The sequence below is a fragment of the Octodon degus genome, unplaced genomic scaffold (genome assembly GCF_000260255.1).
Source record: "Octodon degus isolate 3935 unplaced genomic scaffold, OctDeg1.0 scaffold00085, whole genome shotgun sequence".
NCBI classification, from domain to species: Eukaryota; Metazoa; Chordata; class Mammalia; order Rodentia; family Octodontidae; genus Octodon; species Octodon degus.
This window is the reverse complement of record NW_004524661.1, coordinates 5,868,721-5,888,424: the sequence shown is the minus strand read 5'-3', so window position 1 is coordinate 5,888,424 and position 19,704 is coordinate 5,868,721. Positions and strand designations below refer to the sequence as shown.

General features: G+C 38.7%; 1 protein-coding gene across 2 annotated transcripts in view; it reads left to right on the top strand.

Annotated features, from left to right (window-relative positions):
- The window catches only part of Rars (arginyl-tRNA synthetase), a 40,368-nt gene that overhangs the window by 11,051 nt on the left and 9,613 nt on the right, over positions 1-19,704 (top strand). For both annotated transcript variants that reach the window (XM_004637043.3, XM_023721794.1), the window contains 9 exons: positions 4,386-4,494; positions 5,755-5,855; positions 6,391-6,512; positions 7,513-7,633; positions 9,827-9,956; positions 11,349-11,453; positions 15,483-15,661; positions 16,120-16,229; positions 18,233-18,338. In XM_004637043.3, the coding sequence (XP_004637100.1) occupies positions 4,386-4,494; positions 5,755-5,855; positions 6,391-6,512; positions 7,513-7,633; positions 9,827-9,956; positions 11,349-11,453; positions 15,483-15,661; positions 16,120-16,229; positions 18,233-18,338 (1,083 nt within the window). The remainder of the gene's footprint in view (positions 1-4,385; positions 4,495-5,754; positions 5,856-6,390; positions 6,513-7,512; positions 7,634-9,826; positions 9,957-11,348; positions 11,454-15,482; positions 15,662-16,119; positions 16,230-18,232; positions 18,339-19,704) is intronic.

Sequence of the window (19,704 nt, the reverse complement as noted above, 5' to 3'; positions counted from 1 at the left end):
AATCAGGGTTTTGTTCATAAAGTCTTTGCATACCCCTATGTCTTCTAGAGTTTACCTATTCTATCTTCCATCAGATTGTCTTTTACTATTTAGATCTATGATCCATTTAAATTTTAGATTAATGTAGGTTGAGGAATATGGGTCTAGGTTTCATCTGTACTATGTGAAAAGCCAGTTTTACTTTCTTTTAACGGAACCAGGGATTGAACTCAGGCCCTTGTGCTTGCCAGGGAAGCACGTATTCCATTGAGTTATCTCCCTAGCCCTTTACTTTCAACATTTATTGAAGAGATGGTCTTCTAGTGGAGGTGTTTGGCCCTTTTACCAAAAATAAGATAGGTGGGTATACATGGAGTTATTTGTGCTTCTTCTGATGTGTTCCATTGATCATTCAGTCTGTTCAGTTAAGTTTGATTTGATTTTTTTGCCAATGTCATGCTATTTTTATCATGTTAGCTTTGTAGTGTAATTTCAAGTCAGGGATTATGATGCCCCCCTGCCTTGCCCTTGTTGCCCAGAATTGCTTTTGCTATTCTATGTTTTGCCTGGCTTCATTGGAATTTTAGGATTGTAGTGTTTTCTCTAATTCTGTGAGGTATTGGTATTATGATGGAGATTGCATTAAATGTGTGTAACAGTTTTCAAAGTATGACAGTCTTCACTATATTCATTTAATGCCTATCTAAGAACAGGGGATATCTTTCCCTTTCTTGATATACTTCTCAGTCTCTTTTTTTCAAGAGTATGGTAGATTTCAATGAATAGATCTTTTACTTCATTTGCTAGATTGATTTCTAAGTGATTCTTTTTTTTTTTTTTTTGCAGAGCCAGGGATTGAACTCAGGCCCTTGAGCTTGCCAGGCAAGCACTTATTCAACTGAGCATTCTCCCTGGCCCCCAGTGATTCTTTTTTATTTATTTTTTGTGTATGCTATTGTGAAGGGTGTGGTTTGCCTAAATTCTCAATGAGTTTGTGTACAGGAATGCTATTGATTTTTGAGTGTTGACCTTGTATGTAGATAAATTATTGAATTTGGTTATTCTAGAAGTCTTGTGGAGTTTTTGGGGTCTCCTTTGTAGAGCTATCATGTTATCTGTGAATGATAGTTTCACTTCCTTTCCAATCCTTAATTCCTTTTGTTTTTCTCTTGTATAATTGCTCTGGCTAATGTTTCTAGAAAGGCACTGAACAGGACTGGTGATAGTGAGCATCCTTGTATTGATTTTAGAGTGAAAGCTCAGTTTTTGCCCATTTATTATGATGTTAGCTGTTGGTTTGTCATATGTGGCTCTTATTGAGCTAAGGACTATTTAAATTTGCTTGCTTGCTTGCTCTTTTTTTTTTTTTTTTTTTTTTTTTTTTTTGTGGAACAGCGGATTGAACTCAGGCCCTTGTGCTTGCCAGGTAAGCGCTTATTCTACTGAGCCATCTCCCCCACCCCCAATATTTGAATTTTCTTTAAAGTTTTTATCATGAATGAGTGTTGGACTTTATGAAATGCCTTTTGTGCATCTGTTGAGGTGATCGTGTGGTTTTTGTCCTTGCTTCTGTTAATGTAGCATATTACATTTATTGATTTTGTTATGTTGAACTATCCTTTCATGCCTAGGATTACTGCTTACTCATACTGTTTGATCTTGATGATTTGCTGCATTTTTTGTGAGTATGTTATTGAGGATTTTGTAGACATTCATTAAGGAGAGTGGTGTGTAATTCTCTTTTGTTGTTAGATCCTTTTCTGGTTTTGCTATCAGGCTAATGCTTGCTTCCATGAATCAGTTTGGGGATACTGCTTCCCTTTCAGTTTCATAAAAGAGTTTGAGGAATAGCGGCCTTAAATTTTCTATAAACTTTATCTTCTTGATTCAGGTTTGGTAACTCATGGGAGTCTGTCCATTTCTTCTGAGTTTTCTACTTTATTACAGTAATTTCTCAACATAGGTATTGATGATCTGGATTTCTGCAGGATCTATTGTGCTTTTGCCCTTTTCGTTCCTAATTGCATAGATTTGGGTCTTGTCTTCTTTTGGTATGGTTGGCTTAAATTTTGTCTATTTTACTTATTTTATTTTGTTTTTCTTTGTCTTGCTATGTAGTTTAAGCTGGCCTGGAACATACTGTGTAGTCTAGGCTGACCTTGAACTCTCTGCAATCCTCTTGCCTTAGCCTCCCAAGTGCTGGGATTACAAGTGTGCATTGCCATACCTGGCTTGTTTAATCTTTCAAAGAACCAATTCTGTGATTAATTGATTCTTTGTATTGTTTTATTAGTCTCAGTTGCATTAATATCTGCTCTGATTGATCAATCATATTTATGCATGCATGCAGTACCGGGGATCAAACTCAGGACTTTCTGCTTCCTGGGCAAGTGCTTATGCCACTGAGCTGTCTTGCTATCCTACATAATTTCCTCCATTCTATGCATTTTAAGGTTCACTTGTTCTTTTTTTAGATGTTTCAGGTCCCACATTAAGTTATTTGAGCTCGTTCTATTTTCTGTTGTGGGAATTCACCACTATGAATTTCCCTCAGAGTTGCTTTCATGGCATCCCTTAAGTTCCAGTATGTCACATTGGCTTAAGTTCCAGTATGTCACATCCATTTAATTATAGGAACTGTCTAATTTCATCTGTGACTTTTTGGTTGGTCAGGAGAATGGTATTTAGTTTCCATGTGTTTATGTAGCTTTTGCAGTTTATTTCCCGTTGGTTTCCTGTGTCACTGTACTATGATCTGATAATATGCATGTGATAATTTCAGTTCCTTTACATTGAGGTAAGCATGTAGTCCGTGTACTACTGCTGCTATTTGGATGGAACACTAGCGTTCTGCTGAGTCTGTCCATTTGGTCAGAAGTTTGGTTCAGCTCTGATACTTCTTTTTTTTTTGTCTGTTTGATCTATTTGTTATAGTAGTGTTTTGAGGTCCCCCATTACAGTTATATTAGTGCTTGCCTGTTTTTTTTTTTTAAATTTATTTATTTATTTTGTGTGTGTGTGGCCAGCTCAGCCCACCAGGGGGCGGGGCTGGCTGGCATGTGGTGCTGGGGGATTGAACTGCAGTCCCTGTGCTTTGCTTGGCTTAGCTTGTTCTAAGTAGGTGCTTTAGACCACTGAGCCATCTCACCAGCCCTGATTTTTTTTTTTTAAATCCATTAGTGTTTTATATAGTTTGCTATGGTGTATTTTATATATACTTATGATTGTTATTTCTTTTTCTTGAATTTTTTCCTTTAGAAGTATGTTGCAAGCTTTGGGGCCAGCTACGTAGGTCAGTGATCTCAAGTGCCTGCTTAGACAAGTTTAGGCAAGTGTGCAGGGACGGTGGTTTGATCCCAGGTACCATATGCCATGCCAGCCCCACCCCCAGGGTGGGCTGAGCCTGCTACACACACATAAAAAAGAAGTGTGTAGAAACCTTTTTCTCTTCTGATCAGTCTTGGTTTGAAATTCACTTTGTCCGTGAATTACCCCCCTCCCTGTCTTTTTGAGACAGGGTCTCAATGTGCAATTCAGGCTAGCCTTGAACTCATCTGTCCTCCCACCACAGCCTCCCAGTGCTGGGATTATAGGTGTGCACTGCCACACCCAGCTTGTGTGTGAATAAAAAGTTAAGATCATCTTACTTACAAGTGCTGTTACCCAAGTCTGAATATTGCATATTTTCGAGACTTGAAAATGTAAAAAAAAAGTAAATGGCACCAGGTTAGACAGATTCTAAGTTTTTTAGGGTACAAGGTCTCACTATGCAGTTCGAAACTCTACTGATCCTGTCTCAGCCTCCCCAGCGCTGAGATTACAGGTGTGTGCCACCATGACCCATTACAGTGGCCAAAAGGGTTCTGGGAATCGAACTCAGATCCTTCTGCTTGCCAGGCAAGCGCTTTCCTTGCAAGAATTATTTTAATTTGTTCATACACTAGCGGAGTGGACTGCTCTTCTCCTGCCCTTTGATGAATGTTTAATTTTGTTTTAAACATTTGTTTATTTATTTTGTGTGTATGTGGCCAGCTCAGCACACCAGGGGCGGGGCTGGTCAGCATGTGGTGCTGGGGGATTGAACTGAGGTCCCTGTGCTTTGCTTAGCTTAGCTTGTTCTAAGTAGGTGCTTTAGACCACTGAACCATCTCACCAGCCCCTTGATGAATGTTTTAGATTTTTTGTTTTTGACTTTTTGAGACAGGGTTTCACAGTGCAGTTGTTGTAGCCTGGCCTTGAACTCAAAACCCTCCTGCCTCAGCCTCCTGAGTGCTGGGGCTTAGACATGAGCCATCATACTGAGCTTGATACAAGTTTTGAAAAATCTCTTATATTTTGTCAGGTATGCATTTCCAAGAAGCTTGCTGAAACCTGGTATGTAATGAATTGCTTTATTTGTGTTACAGATGCTCAAAGCCAAAGACCAGAAAGTAAGCCCAAGAGAAATTGCTGAAAACATTACCAAACACCTGCCAAACAATGAATGTATTGAAAAAGTTGAAATTGCTGGTCCTGGTATGATACGTTACTCTTCTTAATACTTGTACTAATAATGAGTCCTTGTTGGAATTGAACAAACAGAAATACTAAACCAGCATTAAAATATATCCTGTGTGGGGGCTGGAGAGATAGCTCAGATAACTCAGTAGTCTGGAGTTCAATCCCTGGTACCACAAAAATAAATAAATAAATAAATAAGCATATCCTGTGGGCTGGGCATGGTGGCACACACATGTAATCCCAGCACTCAGGAGGCTGAGGCAGGAGGATTGCTGAGTTTGAGGCCAGCCTGAATTGTATAGTGAAACCCTGTCTCACAGACACAAGGGGGAAAAAACAAAAAAACTATGGTTCTAAACATCATGTTAAGTGAAGTAAATAAGACACATGAGCTTGAATATCACATAGTTTTTCTTATATGAGAAGCCTAATATATCAAGTGCAAAATAAGTGACAGATAATGGGAAGAAAGAGAAAAAAAATGTTACTGTAATCCAGCATGGACAGTATATTAAAAAGTGACCTTGATTTAGTATAAGTGTCTTACATGCTTTTTATTTTATTTATTTATTTATTTAGGCCTGTTGGTCTGACTTAATTTGTATTTTTAATTTTTAAAAATTTGTATTTATAATAACTTGAAAAGGACTTATAAAAATCAATCTGCTGGCAGAAATAAAAATTTTCAGGAGATGGAAGGGAAAAATAAATAATTAAAATGTGTTATGTATCAGTTCCACACAGTGTAATGAAGTATACTGCAAAAATGCAGTAGTAAAAACTAAATGCTAAAAGACACATACCCTGGGGCTGGTGGAGTGCTTGATAGAGGTGAAATCAGTCACCACCACTGCCAGAGACAGAAACAGAGGTGTTAGTGAAAACATTTGCACAAAGCAAGATGGTGAAAGCACCTTGGGTTGTAACTTGGCTAGTTTTCACCTTGACTCAGGTACCTGATCCTAGATGAGCTGACCTGCCTCCTTGAGATGCAGTTGTTATTCATCAGTAGTAGGTCCCGTCTCCTGGTAAGAGTTGGACAGATCATTTGGTAAAACTGAACCAGCCCCAAATTACAGAGGAAGCTTTCAGGAGAGTAGTGAAGGTTTGAAACAGAAGCTAAGGAGACCTTGTAATGAAGGCTGGAGGTGGGATCCTGAGGACTTGTGAGAACTGCTGCATCAGCCCTGAAGCCAGCATAAGTGAAAGTTCTTGGGAGTCACCAGTCTTCAGACTGGCAGGCTGTCTGATATCTTTCATCTTACTGTCCTTTAGGCTTCATTAATATCCACTTAAGAAAGGATTTTGTATCAGAACAGTTGACCAATCTTCTGGTGAATGGAGTGCAACTCCCTGCTATTGGGGAGAATAAAAAGGTATATGTAAGATACTTTGTTGATACATTAATGTCATAGAACTACTTTGAAACTTGGTAACAGTAACTTTCATTTTTATACTTAATCATTAATGTTCAATATTATAAATGTAATAGTTAACTATTTCTAATGGCTCTTGGGATTTTTTTTCTTCATTTCATTCCATAAGGCATTTGAAATAGTTGATACTTCTGTAATTATTGCTGAAAGTTATTTGTATAAATGAATTTTTTTTTTCAGTTAAGAATATACTAGTAGGGCTGGTAAGATGACTCAGTGGTCTAAAGCACCTACTTAAAACAAGCTTTGCAAAGCACAGGGACCGTGGTTCAATTCCCCAGCGCCACATGCCAGCCAGCCCCGCCCCTTGGTGGGCTGAGCTGGCCACACACACAAATAAATAAATAAAAATGACTAAAAAAGAATGTACAAGTAGATCCATGAGAAAATGTAGCCTAGTTAAAGCTGAGTTTCTTATGTTAGCAAAACAGAATGTTTGTGTCCTTTTTAAATATCTTTTTATTGTTTATCTCAGGTTATAGTTGACTTTTCTTCTCCCAACATAGCTAAAGAGATGCATGTCGGCCACCTCCGATCCATGATCATAGGGGAAAGTACATCCCGCCTCTTCGAATTCGCAGGCTATGACGTGCTCAGGTGTGTGCTCTGTACTTTGGAGACTTGTGTGAAAGTGAAATATCTCACTTGGGAAGACTGTTCACAAGCTTGGGTCTGCTGTGTAGGCCCTCGCTAACACCTTGGCTGTAATGTGGAAGGCCAGCTGACAGGTGGCTTAAGCCACTGGTGCTATGTCCAGGAGTGGCCCATGAGATGGCTTTTTATTAAGTTTATTAGTAAAAAGACTGATAAAGTGATCAGTTGCATTTGTACCACCTGTGGCAGTGGTTCAAGCCACCAAGAATGTGTTAAGCTTTTTAAATATATTCTGCTTGCCTCCTCTGAACTGGTTTATGATTTGTGTTTTTAGTGTATGATGTGGAACAACTTTATATAAACATAGCTCCTTGCTCATACCACAGATGTTTTTAAGTATCTTCTGTATACCAGGGCATTATTTTGGGGTGGGGCTGGGGGTTAGGCAAGAAAAATCATGTTGGACCTTGCAGGTTATCGTAGGAGTTGGAAATTTTTTGTTTACTGTTATGATCTAATTGAAGATTACTCTTAGCTACAGTAAAGAACCTAGAAAAATAAGAGAAACTAAAATAGTAATAAGCTTGAGGTGATCTGATGGTATGGTATTGAGTAAAAGCAGAGAGGAATAAATTTTTTCATTGACATTTAGGAACCACTACTCTAAATGATACTAAAATAATTAAATTTTCATAAAATTAGGGGATTGGTCACCATAGACTCAACTGTCATTGTCCTGACTTGCAGCATAGATTGTAGTTCACTGATAAGGAATTTATTCCAACAAATTTCACATCCCTACTACATGCAGCCACTGTTAGTAGATTTATGGAAGCCAAATGTATCAGATGAGGGCTTGTCCTCTTGGGGGTTTGTAGCCCAGTAAGGAACTAGGTAAACAATTGTTATTGAGCGTGATGTACTCTATGTTGTTAGTTTCAGATGGAATGCACTTCTTAGGCATGTGTATCATTTTCAATGTATATTCTTTGCTTGGTATTAGGATAAATCATGTAGGAGATTGGGGGACCCAGTTTGGCATGCTCATTGCTCACCTGCAAGATAAGTTTCCAGATTATCTGGCCGTTTCACCACCTATTGGGGATCTTCAGGCCTTTTACAAGGTTTGATAACCTCTACCGTTCCTGTATCCATCGCTCGTCTTAATTACTCATTTTCCTTGGGAAGTTCAAGTTGCTATGGAGCTAAATCGAGTTAAATGAAAGTTGGTAAACTGAAAAAGCACTCTTATGTCTATACGTAAATAACACTTTCTCCTGGCTTCTCCATAGTTGTATCACATGGATAAAAAGCTGCTTCATTGTGTTTCCCTAACTGAAACTGCATTCTTTTTGATTCCTAGATCAGTGCCATTAAGCTATGTGAATAAAACAGGCACCCTTGGATCCATGGCGTTGTTGAGTGCACAGACACAGCTGTCCTTAACTTTCAGCTTGTCTATTTTTGAATGCTACTAGATTCCTTTTGGGTTAGTGGTGCGCTGGTAATCCCAGCACACTGGGGTCTCCAAACCCAGCCCGTGCAATTTAGAAAAACCCAGTCTCAGAATAAAAACTGAAAAAAAGGCTACAGTATCAACAAAAAAGGTACTGAATTGTACCCATGGGGGCATTCATTAATGAAAATATAACCATTAATGAATGTTGTCTGGGTTCCCCATACAGGGATAACATGGTACTATTTGTGAAAAAAAATGAAACTTTTTCTCCTAAGTGTATGCACATTTTTGGCAGCCTGTATTTTTTTTTTTTTTTTTTTCGGAACCAGGGATTGAACTCAGACCTTTTACACTTACCAGGCAAGCACTTATTCTACTGAGCCATCTCCCCAGCCCTTGTACTTTTTAATCATTTATCAAATAGAGTTTTAGGTTTTGTGCTTAAAATTTTATCAATGTTTGCATATTTATGGTATCACTACACATCATTTTATTGGTTGGCTTACAAAGTTTATATTAATCCCAGATTGATTGATTGATTGATTGATTGATTGATTGATTGATTGATTTTGGCAGAACCAGGGATTGAACTCAGGCCCTTGCGCTTCCAGGCAAGCGCTTATTCTACTGAGTCATCTCCCTGGCCCTCTGAATTTTCTTTTCCATTTGATTGGAGCTATATTATCCAGTAAATATATACCTAAATTTTTCTCCTTTTTTGAATTGCTTCCTTCTGGTAGCTTCCCAGGAATAAAATTACTACAGTAGAAATCAGTGAGTGCTTCAGGATCTGGGGACATAGCTCAGTGGCATAAGCACCTGCCTGGCAAGTGCGAGGTTCTGAGTTCAATCCCCAGTACTTAAAAAAGAAAAACTGCAGATTTTTTTTTTTTTTTTTTTTTTTTTGTGCGGAACCGGGGATTGAACTCAGGCCTTTGCACTTGCCAGGGAAGCACTTTTTCCACTGAGCCATCTCCCTGGCCCCCAGAATTTTTTTTATATTTTTGTCTTTTGTTGTTTTCTAATGAAAATTTAAATATAAGCTAGATATTTGAAAGTTCTGACCTCCAAAAGTGAGACCAATTTATTAATGCAAGCCAATGTTTGCTATACATTGCTGAAATTTACAGACTATAGTAAAGTGATTTCCAGTTTTTCTTCAAAAAATTGTGTATATTTGGAAAGACATTTCTGCAGTTACTGAAATGGTAACACTTGTTTGTTGGAGAAGTGAGATGCAATACTGATTTTTCTTTTCCAGTAAGCCTACGCTGGCTTTCAAAATACAGAAATGAAAAGTACTTTTCAACTTTAAAAACTGTTCATGCAGAGTTGTATTCATAATGGAGAATGGGGCACAGAAAATTTAGGCCTGGTTCAATCTGGCTTTGAAATCACTTTATACTCCAGGTTGACCTCAATCTGAGTGATCCACTTGCTTCAGCCACCTAAGGGCCCTTGTTAGCTGTTTTTAAAGCTATTCTTAATCAACTATACTTTTAAACACAGAAGTATTAGTATAATGTAGACTTTTGTGAATAGAGAAAGAACATGGTTACAGTTTTGTGTTTTCTGAAAAAATAATTTCAAGGGAAATAATAGGATTCTTTGGTAATTTATCTGTAATAATGTGGGTTGGGATTCATGGTGATTCTGGGGATCAAACCAAGGGCCATGTGTATTCTAGGGAAGCACTTTACTACTGAGCTGTACCCAGCCCCTGTGATGATATTCTTGACTGTAGAGGCGAAGCACTTGTTCTAGTGCTCTTAAGTTTTCACTTTTGTTTGGTATATTTTAAAATGAGTAAATTCTTTATCTAGAAATACAAGACTGGTTTTCATGTTTTTAAAAACAGGAATCTAAGAAGAGATTTGATACTGAAGAGGAATTTAAAAAGCGAGCTTATCAGTGTGTTGTTCGGCTTCAGAGTAAAGACCCAGATATTACACAAGCTTGGAAGCTTATCTGTGATGTCTCCCGCCAAGGTTGAGTTTCTAGGCTTTCTTTGATCACCTAGGAAATCCTGTTTATAGGTCTCTGTTTTTTTGTTTTTTGGGTTTTTTTTTTTGTTTTTTTTTTTCCCCGAAACCAGGGATTTAGCTCAGGCCCTTGCGCTTGCCAGGCAAGCACTTATTCTACTGAGCCATCTCCCCGGCCCCACTGTTTATAGTTTAAATGTTGATTTTCAGTAACATTTTAAACATTTTGTGAGCTAGAGATTTAATCCAAGACATTATACATGCTAAGCATGCATTTTACTATGGAGCTATATCCTCAGCCCCTAAAATTTTGAATGCAGGCAAATAGATTTTTTTCTTAAGTATTTTTCTGAAACAACTAAGAAGATAGTTTATCTTGTACCTTAACAGGTGCAAAGTCAGCAAAATTAAAGTAAAGCATGCATATTGTGTATAGTATATACATAGGTATGCATGTGTTCCAAAAATGTGTAGGGCCCAAAGGAGGTGGTGTAATAAAATGTTTGAGTGCCAAACTCAGTTTTTTAGTTCTTCAAATACACTGGTAGTTTTAAGACATTGTAAAGTTTCTACATTTGAAATAATTGGAACTGCTTCTTTGGGTAAAGTGGATAAGAATAGGCAGTACCTTCCTTCCTTGAGACGGTTCATGATAATTGCTTTACAGTACTGGGTATTGTAGGTATCTGTATCTTTAAAGATATATGTATAGAAGCAGATAGATAATAGATACTGATATTGTGCTAGGAATTGGGCTCAAGGAAACTGTATCCCTGTTTAAGTTTTGAGACAGGGTCTCAGTACCCAAGGACTTTACATTGAGCTACCTCCCCAGCCCTTTTTATTTTATATTTTGAGACAGGGTCTTACTAAGTTGCTATGTTACCCAGGCTGGGTTCAGATTTGTGATCAGCCTCCAGAGGGCTGGGGTTACAGGCATGTGCTACTATGCCCACCTTCTTTTTCTGAATCTCTTTTTTAGTTCTTTTTTGAGATGAAGTTTCCCTTTGTTATTCAAGCTGCTGTGAAGCTTCTTGGGTCAAACAAACCCTTGCCTCAGCTTTGCAAAGCACTGTGGTGTTTGTCACCACATTTGGCTTCATTTGCCTGTTTTAATTTGATACTTGTGTTCCTTTTCAGGGAATAGAGGAAGCTAGGGATTGAACCAGGGCCTTCACTTGCTGTGCATGTGTTCTCCCACTGCTAGGTCCTCATTCCCAGTTCTTGCTGTACAGTATGTCTGTTTTTTTTTTTTTTTTTTCAGAATAGCAGCATGTTTAATGTACTGTATCATACTTTTATAATCAGTTTCTTTCCATAAGTTTCAACTTAAAAGTGTTTCTTTAATGTTAATGCACGTTTCCTGCTTAATTTTTTATTGATTTTATTTTTCTCTAGAGTTTAATAAAATCTATGAGGCATTGGACATCTCCTTAATAGAGAGAGGAGAATCCTTCTATCAAGATAGGATGTGTGATGTTGTGAAAGAATTTGAAGATAGAGGTAGGCACTGTACTTCTTTACTAAAAAATTTCATTATTAAAATTTTCAAACAAAAGCAGAATTAACAGTAACTATCAAGTCTATGAACTTAGCACCTGACTTCAACAGTTAAAAGTACTAGCCAGGGGGCCTGGCCCTAGCTCAGTCCTTTAAGTGGCTGCTTCCACAAAGCTGTCAGCCTCAGGTTGCTGTAGTTCGATCCCCACAACACTCCAGCCGGCCAAAAGTGCCCTGAAGGCATTCGAGGAGCTAAAAATAAAAATAAAAAAAGTACTAGCCAGTCATATTGTACACCTTGCCATGAGTACTGCTATGTCATAATTTCACCTGTCTCACTACTTTGGTATGTATTTGTGGGAGAACCGGTCTTTCCTTCCACTTAGAAGAATCTTTGTTTGTTATGTCTTTTTGAGGCAGGATCTCTGCAGTTCAGGCTGGCCTTGACCTTACTGTGTAGCCCAGGCTGGTCTCAAACTTGCAAAGGTCCTCACTCAGCCTCCCACGTGCTGGGATTTCAGGTGTGCACTACCATGCCAGCTTTCTTAAAAATACCTTAGGTTTTATAAGTTCATAGGTTCTCTGTTTTTACTTTTTGTGGAAGAAACTGGGCCATATGTCCAATAAAATTTCTTATGTGGTGTTAACATCATTTTGCTGTCTGTATATTCTAATGCAACATTATTAGGTTCTGGTTTATATTTGCTTTGGGGTGCTTTTTTTCCCCGTGTTTTGCTTCATTGTGTTTTTTGACTTTGCATAAATGCAAGCAGTGTCTTGTCGGCTGTCTTTATTGGGACACTAAGATTAATTAGTGGACTCAGTTCTGTCAATCTGACCTAGCCATGTATTTCTTCATCTGATTTTTCCTGGTGGCCAGTAGTTTCCTGAGTTGATCCAATATTTCTTCACAACCTGGAGAGTAGAATCATGCAGTCATTCCTTCTCATTTTGTTACTTGGGATTTGAGATTTACATATGCAGAGTTTTGTCACAGTTGTGTAAATCATTCTGAGGTACATTTCACAAAGGACAGATAGTGGGAGTACTTGTAGTCTTCTGTGTATGTGTAGGTGTTTGTTTCCGTTGTCAATAGCCGGTTCATTTCCAAGCATCTAGCTATGTAAGTGAGTTGTTTGACTTTAGCATTTATTGTGAATGTGGCTTAATATCTTTTGTACTTTTCAGTTGCCCTTAGTCTTTACTGTACAAATTTTCCCACATTAAACTAATACTACCCCCTCAAATTGGCTTTTCTGTTTTTTAATTTGTTTTTTCACAATCTTTAGTCTTTATTCCAAGGTTATTGTATATTTCCTGTACATCTAGAGTCAGCCATACCTGCAAGGAATCTTGGATTATTGAGTGTGCTTCATGGTAATTATCAGTATAGAGCCTAGGAACCTTTACATTTTTTCCCCCTTCGGTAGGTAGTCTTTAACACTGAGTTGCATCCTCAGCCCTTTTTATTTTATAATTTGAGACAGAGTTGCATAAAGGCCAGCTGAAAGTGACCATCCTCTTGTCTCAGCCTCTGGGTAACTGGGATTGTGCATGTGCTACCACACCCAGCTTTTAAGATAAAATATAATGTGGTATTTGTCCTTTGTGCTGCAGAGTAAACCTGAGGCAGATACTTTACATCTGGATTACACTCCTAGTTGTTCTCATGCTGGTTTGTTTATTTTATGTATTCAGTACAGTGTCTCACTACACAGATCTGACTCATAAAGATCCTCATTTCAGCCTCCCAAGCACTGGGATTACAGGCCTGTGTCACCATGCCCAGTCACAATCACCTTCCCAGGGAGCCCTGGGAGTAGGGTTGACACAGTGCACCAGGGATCAATCCCTGGCCACTGAGCTCTGCCTAAGTAGTCATGCTGGTTTTTTAATGACGAGAGGGGCTAGGGACATGGCTCAGTGGAATAAGCGCTTCCCTGGCAAGCACAAGGGCTGAGTTCAATCTCCGGTTCTGCAAAAAAAAAAAAAAAAAATGAGAAGAGTATTGACCCAGAGAAACTTTGTTAACTTCACAAGGTGATGTAAATAATTACGCTGCCCTGACCTTATCCAGCCCTAGTTTCTTTCGCAAATTGTAAAAAAGCATACCAATCGGGCTGATGAGATAGCTCAGCAGACCAAAGCACCTACTTTAAAAAGGCAAGCTTACGCAAGCCCGGAGACTATGCTTTGTTTCCCAACACATGCTGCATCAGCCCCACCCCCAGAGCGGGCTAAGCTGGCCAGAGTCCAGACATAGTGGCCCACGCCTCTAATCCCAGCACTGAGGAGGTTGAAAGCAGGAAGATCACTGTGAATCTGACCTGCATACTGAGACCCTGCAACAACTAAAATACATTTTAAAAAATAAAATAAGCATAGTGATTTTACTGCATGGAATTATTATGAACTTAAATTTATAGTGTAATACAATATTTCACACACAGTAGCACTCAGGGATAGCTGCTGTTTCTGGCATGTTCTTTCCAATCCCTTCTTACAGCAAAAAACTCACCTTTTCATCATGGCAGGATAACCAAAATTTTAGTATTTTTCCTTTTCTCATTCCAAATGCTAAATCCCATTGTTTGAGCACATTATTAAAGGTCTATATAGCCTTCTCCCAGCGAGAAGTTATGACTCCACCTTGAAAACAAAGCACAAATACTCAGGTTCTGGGCCCATAGAGCAGGTGGGGTTGAGATATTCTGAGGGGCGCCAGGTGGGAATGCACAGCACTGCTAGGATATCTGACCTGTGACAGCACCCACTGCACTCAGATGTAATTTTTGTTTTGGTTCGGTTTTTTGGTGAGTTTTTTGAGGCAGGGCTTGCCACAAAGCTCAGGTTAGCCTTGAACTCAGTAAATAGCCTAGGCTGTCTTCCTGCCTTAGCTTCACAAGAGCTGCATTTATAGGTATACACCACTATGCCCAGCTCTACTGTCCTTGACAGTAGCCATGTTCCTAAGCTTCTATAAGTTGTGCTATGAAAGGAATGTGCTTTGCTCAGCTCTCTAATATTTGGTAAGCTATTGATAGAATGTTCAAGAAGTGTAGTTCTAACCTAAGTTTGCAGACCAAAATTAGAGAAAAAAGAGGGCTGCAAGGAAAGCCAACATTTTGGCCCTAACCTTCTAGGGTCAATTAAGACTCAGGACATAAGAGAACTTGTACTGTAACATCATGTAACTCGGTAGTGTCCCACATTTTCTGATCAAGGAGATTATGGGGCCAAAGAGGAAAGTGATCGATGATGTAGATTGTGCCTAAGGAGAGTCACATGGAGAGAAAACATTCTCTCAGGCTTTCACAGAGAGCACATTGGCCAAGCAATGGCCGTGACTCATCCACATGGCTGACACTGAAAAAGCTTCTACAATCTGAGGTACAGGATCTCAGGATAAATCCTGAGGGGATTTCACTGACCTTCTCAGACCCAAAAGCTACAACTCTTGTTGCATAGGTCCTGCTTTACCTTGGTCTTAACCATCCAGTAGAAAAGTATGAAGATGAAATATAGGAAGTAAAGCCATGCTGTTATGTTGAGCTGTGGGGGACTCAGATCAACAGTTTCTGACATTGCCAGTTAAACAGAAGACCCAATGCTATTATGGGCTATTGGACTCTTTTAGAATATTTTGCTGAGTTTACACACCTATAATATTCAAATAACGGAACTTAACAAAAAAAGGGGATACAGATGAATGTCCATTTTGTATCTGTGTATTCAAAGTGGGTAGGATAGATATATAGTTACATTCTCTTAATGAATAGAGGGATTTGTTCTAATGGTGTTTGTAAATAGGATCTCAAGTCCACATCTTGTACAGCAATTAACCACTACGAAGAATGTATGCAGTGTGTTAATTATTGAAACTGTCCTAGCGATTTGATTTGAAACTGTCTCATTGCTATTTGTTTATCAATAAAATTATGGAAAAAAAAAAGTGTAGTTCTAAAATAACTAAATATCTATGTTCCTTCAGGGTTCTTTTAGTGGTATTGACTTTTTTTTTTTTTTAAACAGGATTTGTGCAAGTGGATGATGGCAGAAAGATTGTGTTTGTCCCAGGTTGTTCCATACCACTGACCATAGTGAAATCAGATGGTGGTTACACCTATGACACATCTGATATGGCTGCTATTAAACAAAGACTATTTGAGGAAAAAGCAGATATGATTATCTATGTTGTAGATAGTGGACAAGTAAGTGTGAAGATTGGCTCTGTTCTTATATTGGCTGGAGTAGGTGGCACTTGATTCTGGGATGCTACATTTCCCCCCAGATGTTAAGATTCAGCACATGAATTTATTTTGGGGAAAAGAACACAGATGGGATCCAAGTTTCCAGCTGTTTTCCACTGACTCTTAGCAATTGTTCTTATCAATAGGGTAGTTGTGATACTTAAGATTTGATTATGATTATTGCACATACACTTGCTCTTAGCCAGTTAGTTGCCTTTGAAGCATTTGAAAGTTGTGATATCAGTCCTACTTTTACTGTTTTATATATTGATGATAAAAGAAGCCTTTATAGTAACACTTGGTACATGAGATATGTGATGAGAATGTTATAAAATGCTTATCCCTAAGCAGAAAAACCTTAAATCTTTTTTTTTAATTGTTTTAAAAAATAGCAAAGTAACTTTCTGTCTTTGTTATAGGCTATGCACTTCCAAACAGTGTTTGCTGCTGCCCAAATGATGGGTTGGTATGATCCTAAAGTAACGCGAGTGACCCATGCTGGATTCGGTGTGGTGCTGGGAGAAGACAAGTGAGTAGAAAATCTAAAGGTGGTAGCGCCTGAGCTTCTCATTCTTTGGGAGAAGCTCTGTTCTGTTCTATTTGATACTGTATTAGAGCTGAGAACGTCTGGTGTGTTTTTTAGTCTGTCTGCTGTAATGATAAACCTCACTGAAACTTTTATACCTGTCTTACATTGCCAGCAGATGTAGCCACAAGTGACATCGGGACTCAGTTGAATGGAAAGTAGGTTGTAGACTTACATGTTGTGAAAGGGGATTTCTGCTGCCACAGATCTAAGTTATAAAGTCTCACAGTGGCACATACTCAGATTTAGACAAGGTAGTATAGTCCAGGCATTTTGGCATTTTATAAATGTCTTTTCCTTCACATTTTTTATTTTGTCAAAAGGTATAAATTTATTGAGGTTCCAATTGAGGTGGTTTTTGTTTTTGCCTCTTTGAGACAGGGTTTCACTATGCAGTTCAGGCTAGTCTTGATAGTTGTGGGCCAGCAGGCTCCAATTGAGTTTTAAGATTGTTTACATTTTTATGTTCATCCAAAAATATCCTCAAGACCTATGTTCATACTTACACATTTTCTAGTCATTTCCCCACATTCTGCTCAGTGTTTATGAGAAACAGCATAATTATCAGATGTTTTATTCACTGTTCATCAGTTCAAAAGCACGGACTTTCACATTTCAAAATCTTAAATTCACTGGTGCCTAAAGATCTTTTCTTTTTAGGAATGAGTGTACAAGGTGTTCAGGATCTTACTACTAGATTGGACAGTAATAATCCACCTGTTTACAGCCTCCAAGAACTGGGATTACAGGGGCTTACCACCACACCCAGTCTCAGTTACTGTCTCAGTGCACCCGGGGGGTGGGGCTGGCCCTAAAGATCACTTTTAATTAGCATTTGTGTCTCTTAAAATTGTGGCACCTTTTATGTCACATTGCCCAGATATTGCCATCGCGCAGTGGTGGTCATTTTTCTAAAAGCTACAGGAAACAGCTCAGGTTTGGCTAGAAACTGTACAAAAGGCTTAATAAGGGTAAAAGAGAGTTTAAGTGTGTCAGGGTATCACTTTACATACACAGTAGAGGTCGAAGCCCTCGTGGGGGGCTTGAACCCATATGAGGCAGGCACCCTGCTGCAGACAGCACGCCCAGCCCATCCTGTGATGAAGTCAGTGCTTTCTAAGGCAAATGCTGAAAAGAAACTTTCTAAAGAAAGTATCACAATTTGGTAGGGTTTATGTTGGATAGAAAAGACTTTCATCTGTAGCGCTGTTACATTTGAAGGATTTTTAACCTACTCCTCAAAGGAAATAGTATACTTGATATACAGACTTATGCTATTTGTACTTAATAAATTTAAAAATCCATATTCTCTGCTGTGCATATCAGTACCTTGTAGTTTTGCTCCATCTGTGGAGATTCTGATTTCAGTAGATCTAAATGGGGCTTTTGTAGCCTTGTGTTATAAAACTTCCCAGCTATTTGAAATGTACATTGAGGGTTGATTACTAATAAATTGTATTTATGAGAAATGCAAATATTGCAGCAAAGAATTTGCTAACTTCCCAAACAGTTATAGAAGTAAACATGTATTAATTTCTCTGAAAGTGTAGTAAAATTACTAAATTGAATGTTATAGTCCAGAAGAGTGAGCAGTTAAATGTCCTTTTTTTTTTTTTTTTTCATTTCTCTGTTGGAGAATGTATTAAGTTGAAAAGTGTTTCTAGGGCTGGCAAGGTAGCTCAGCACACTAAGCACCTACTTAAGCAAGTGTAGGGACTGGGATTCAATCTCTGGTACTGCATGCAGTGCTGGCCCCACCCCAGGGCATGCTGAGGTGGCCACCCAGGCATAGTCGCACACTCCTGTAATCCCAGCACTGGAGAGGATAAAAACAAGAGGATCACCATGAGTCCAACCTGTGTAGTGAGCCCCTGTAACAAATAGATAAATTTTTTTAAAAAGTTTCTCTCTGAATCTGTTTGACTGGAATTTTTAAATACTCTTAGGAAGAAGTTTAAAACACGTTCAGGTGAAACAGTGCGCCTCATAGACCTTCTGGAGGAAGGACTAAAACGATCTATGGATAAACTGAAGGAAAAAGAGAGAGACAAGGTAATCCTAGCCCACATTGGTATAGTGTGTACCATGTATTATATTGACTAATACTTTCTTGAGAAAACAGGAAATTACAAGGAGCCAACAATCCATCTGTGACTAGCTCAAGTTTCTCATTGTTTATTGCACAGTAAGATTTGTGGGTTTCTTTTTATGCCATCTGCTCTGTTCTGTTGGTTCCTGTGGGGGGGGGGGGTCCATACATAACAATTTTTAAGTTCTGTGAAGGACGTCATTGATACTTTGTTAGGTATCACACTGAACCTGCAGATTGCTTTTCTTTGGTTATGTGGACATTTTCATATTTGTTCTTCCTATCCTTAACCATGATCTCTTGACTGGGGAGATAGTTTGACAGTCTAATGTGCCTGCCTGGCAAGCACAAGGACCTGACTCTGATCCCTGGAACCCTGGACATGCTGAGCCAGCCCTGAAACCAGGCATGGTGGCACACACCTGGAATCGAAGCGACTGGGGAGGCTGAAAACAGGAGGATCACTATGAGTTTGAGCTGCATAGCGAGACCCTGTACCAAATACGTTAAACATATGTGTGTGTTTGCATGTGCGCACATGCATGTGTGTATATTATATATATGAGAGATAGATAGATAGATAGATAGATAGATAGATAGATCCTTAAATGTTTGGTATTGCTCAACAGTGAAACTCCCTGGTCCTGCATTTTTTTTTTTTTTTTATTAGTGCTTTGATCACATCATTCAGTTTTGGTCTGTTCAGGTTTTCTATTTATAATTCGTTACATCTACCACCTCATTTTGTATCTTATTTTGCTCTTTGTATTTGGGTTTTTTCATAGAACAATAGCCATACAACATTCAAGCTTATATGTCTGATTTAGTTTATGTAGCTTTGTAGTCTTTTTTTTTTTCCAGAACCGGGGATTGAACTCACACCCTTGCACTTGCCAGGGAAGCACTTATTCCACTGAGCCATCTCCCCAGCCTGCTTTGTAGTCTTACTTTCCTTCCGACAACTCAAGCTTATCCTTTATGGTAGAGTAGAGGCCTACCACATTTTATCCATTCACTTAGCTGTTGTGAATTGTGTTTCTATGAACATGGGTGTACATGTTCACTGTAACATGATGCCTTTAACTTTCAGGAAGAGACTTAGAAAGGGAATGACTTGATTAAATGAAATTTCTAGGGGTTTTTTTTGGGGGGGGGTTGTTTTTGTTGTTTTTATTTGGTTTTTGTGGAACCAGGGATTGATACTCTACTGAGCTATGTCCCTGGCCTGTTTTTTGAAGATACTTGATATTGAGGCTGGGGAGATGGCTCAGTAGACTAAGCGCTTCCCTGGCAAGCACAAGGGCCTGGGTTCAATCCATGGTTCAGCAA